The following is a 3557-nucleotide window of genomic DNA, read 5'->3' as shown; positions in this document are numbered from 1 at the left end:
TATTGCAGAGTTCCCTCTCATCACTTTGAGAACATCACCAGAAAACAATGATTGCACCATGAGAGATTCAACTTCCATCATGGTCGAAAATTTTTCATTTGACTGCCATAATCACAAGGTTGTGGTTGGCAGAAAATTGGAGATTCTTGGCCACTTCTTCACCACACCGTGCACATCTTCAAACCTGGGCATTTTTATTGTGAAGGAAACTTCTGGCCCCCTTTTTTCATTGCAGCTCTCTGATATTAAGTCGAAGTGCATCTTGCTGCCTCTTGAGCGCCTGGAGTCTCAGTATGCTCTTTTTCCTCTGATCCATTTGACTCTTTCATCCATTCAGCATATATAATACATTTGGCATTTTAGCAGCTGTCCTTGCTCATGCATCCATTCTTCATATACATCCTTCATATTTTAGTAGCTTTTCTTGCTCATAATCTACATTGTGTGTTGATAGATAACATATGGTGCTATGAGGTGCATTTTTTTTGTCCAATTGGCTCATGCATCCATCATGCTTATATATCTTTGCATTTTAGCAACTCTGCTTGCTCAAAATGTACAGTGTGTGTTGATAGGAAATGTATGCTGTTGTGAGGTTCGTCGAAGGCAACAGTGTCGCAGTTGTGCCTACCAATTGGCTTTTGGACAATGACACAAAATGTTCCTGGCCAACCTCAAGCACCAACATCCAAAAATTAGTGCGAATGCGGTCTCAGCTGGACTCTTCTGCAGATGTGTACAACATCTAACTTCTTGAAAAAACAGGTATGTAATGTCTAGTGCTTTTTAAAAATCTTAGATTCTTTGTGGTGGTTTCAACAACAGTTAGTGCTCTGGCACACATACCTGCAGTGTACATTCCAGTTGTGCATATATGCATGCAATGAAGCTCGACTGATGCAGCTTCCTTCACAATGCAGAAAAGAAATTTAAGAGGCAAGAAATATGGAATGCCTGCAAAAAACATGGGAGTCTATGGGCTGTGCATTGGAAGCATACATGCACAACATAATAGCTAGGAAAATGCACCAAGGCTTATGCCAGCTTGGCTTCTTGTGTAGAGACATGAAGAACAGGAACCGGTTTAGTTTGGGAACAAAACTTTCATGTTACTCAACATCTTTCCCAGCATGTCAGTAATGGCTGCTAGCTTCCTTTCAATATGTAATTAGATATAATTTATTGTCATTACAATAGCTTGTTAAGGGCGCATGCCTAACCATAGTCTGTACTTCACGAGGCACCCATTTTTTCAAGCGTTTCACCCAAAGAATCCAAGCACCCGGCGAGGGCAAGACTTGTAAATATTGTAAAGCCAGTGAGTAGGCAAAAGCAATGGGTCAAACTTTGCACCTTCCTCATTTGAATCAGATAGGCAGACCACTAAGCCATTGCTGTCTGATGCTATAGTAGAATAAGTTACTCGTAATTTATAGCAAAGTGATTGTCAGTACACTAATTGATGAAGGAAATGAAATGCTTTTTTATAGAAAAGTATGACAAAGCACGACAAAAACTGCGTAAAGCAGAAGATACAGACCATTTGGAAACGTCAACCGATCAAGGCGCGTCTGTTTTCTTCATTTGGAGTAAATTTTTTTTCTCACTCTGAATGTCACCTTGAAAAAGGGTGAGGCAAACGACGAAGATTCTTGCTGCTGTCCAGCTCATCTGATGATGACGAGACTGGAGCTCAGTGTTTTAACCTTCCGGTGCCACCTTTTCGTCTCCAAAGGTAATGGTTTCCTTGTTCTACTGTAACAATGGCACCTATTGTGGAAACTTTTGCAGTAGTTCACAGACGGAAGAAAGTGACAGCATGGGTAAGTTCGTACCACATCTATGAACGTTTGTCGTATCTCTTAAAATGAATTAAAATCAAATTGTCGCTACATTATATTTATTGAAGCTGGAAGTTAAAGAATACTGTCCAGTGTTCTGCTTACCCGTTACGGAATCAGCGAAAAAAAGACAGCAAAACATGGAGGAGAAGTACACAGGACAATGCTGGACTAACAATCACCTGTTATAGTTAACAGCATGCTGCTTAAGTACTCATGAAATACCAGTATATGAATGAGTTGGATTCCATCCTTTCGTTTGTATTTGTTTCGTAGACATGCTGGCTCTTCGCACAGTGCCCGAATTAGGCCCTGTAAGGCATTTCAGTTGTCTGTGTTTGAGCAGATGCAACATGTGCTCAGGACTAAGGAAAGCATTTTGCTCAAGCCTTTGTACCTGCACTTTGCAGGGAGCCATTCTTACTCAGTACAGCATAGGCAGCCGAGGCAATCTGGTAAGATCTCCTATGGCAACTCCGTGCTCCCTATTAGGGCAATGATAGTATACACTGCAGGGATTTTTTTTTTCATCATTTAAATCGTTTTGATGCCTTCGCATTTGTGCTTCTTTGATTGCCACGGGAGCTTGTGCGGAGTACCCTTTTTAAACTATTGCCGGCATATTGGCTTGAAGAGGTGGTTCGCTGAAGCCTTAGCACATTTGTTCTTGTGCTTTACAGAAAGCCACACTCGTCCACGGCTGTCACGCTGTTCTGCTAAGATGCGACTTGTCAGCTCCCTGGTTCAGTGCAGAGGAACAATAGCATTGCACGTGTGTCTTTTATATCATTCATTCTTTTGAAATGTTTGATGGCTTTCCGTTTTTATTCATTGATCCAGATTCACCACAACTATCTCTGCGCACTGCCTCGCGTGAGTGCTTGCTGGCAAATTGGTTGGAAGAGCTGGTTCGCTCAAGCCTTGGTGCTTTTGCTCTTGTGCTTTTCGAGTCACACTTAACCACTGCAGTCACAGCGCTCTGGTAAGATGTGACATGCCAGCTGATTCATGGCTGGGGATTAATACCACTGCATGATCTTCCCGTCTCATTCATTAATTTTGATTTCTTGATGTCTCCTTGCTTGTGCTTCTTTGGTGCGGATTCTCCGCGGGGCCTTGTGCAGAGTGGCCAGAGTAAGTTTCAGCTGGCATTTTTGTTCCTAGTGCATAAGTTCATTACCAGAGAGTTGATTTGCTGAAGCCGTAGTGCAATATTCTTGTTCTCGGTAGGAAGACTCTCTCGCTTGCCACAAGACAGCCAGCCAGGCTAATACGGTATGATGCAGTGTGCAACCACCCTCTCATATGTGAGTGAAATTATGTCAACGCCAGCATGTTTTCTTTTGTTTATCCCATTGAATTGTTGCATTTATTATTTCAATTTGTGTTGCATTCACAGTCTGACCGCAGGGAGTGGCACAAAGTGCACGAGGTAAGCCTTGAGAGGAATGTTTAACAGTTCAGCCGTATGTCTGGAATGCATGTAGAGATCTGGTTCATTGTTATTTTACAATTTTCTTTTTAAGGAAGCTGCGCTCATGAACTGATGGCAGGACCTCACTTTCTTGGTAATGCAATGCTTTAAACATCTGACTCCATTTACTTTAAATTCTTTGGAAAGAGACCAGTTCAATTTTCTTTCGGATGAAACATCAAGAGACCCCTTAACCGATGTTTCATCCGACGGCGGTAACATCCGCATCCTCGGCACTGAAT

General features: G+C 42.1%; 1 protein-coding gene across 1 annotated transcript; it reads left to right on the top strand.

The window, feature by feature from the left end:
• The first annotated feature begins 578 nt into the window (after positions 1-578).
• On the top strand, positions 579-2561 carry LOC144108544 (uncharacterized). The gene is made up of 3 exons (XM_077641755.1): positions 579-678; positions 1491-1569; positions 2522-2561. The coding sequence occupies exons 1-3, from the start codon at positions 579-581 to the stop codon at positions 2559-2561; spliced, it is 219 nt and encodes a 72-aa protein (XP_077497881.1).
• The last annotated feature ends 996 nt before the right edge of the window (positions 2562-3557 follow it).

This window comes from Amblyomma americanum, chromosome 10 (genome assembly GCF_052857255.1).
Source record: "Amblyomma americanum isolate KBUSLIRL-KWMA chromosome 10, ASM5285725v1, whole genome shotgun sequence".
NCBI classification, from domain to species: domain Eukaryota; kingdom Metazoa; phylum Arthropoda; class Arachnida; order Ixodida; family Ixodidae; genus Amblyomma; species Amblyomma americanum.
This window is presented reverse-complemented; position numbering and strand designations above follow the sequence as displayed.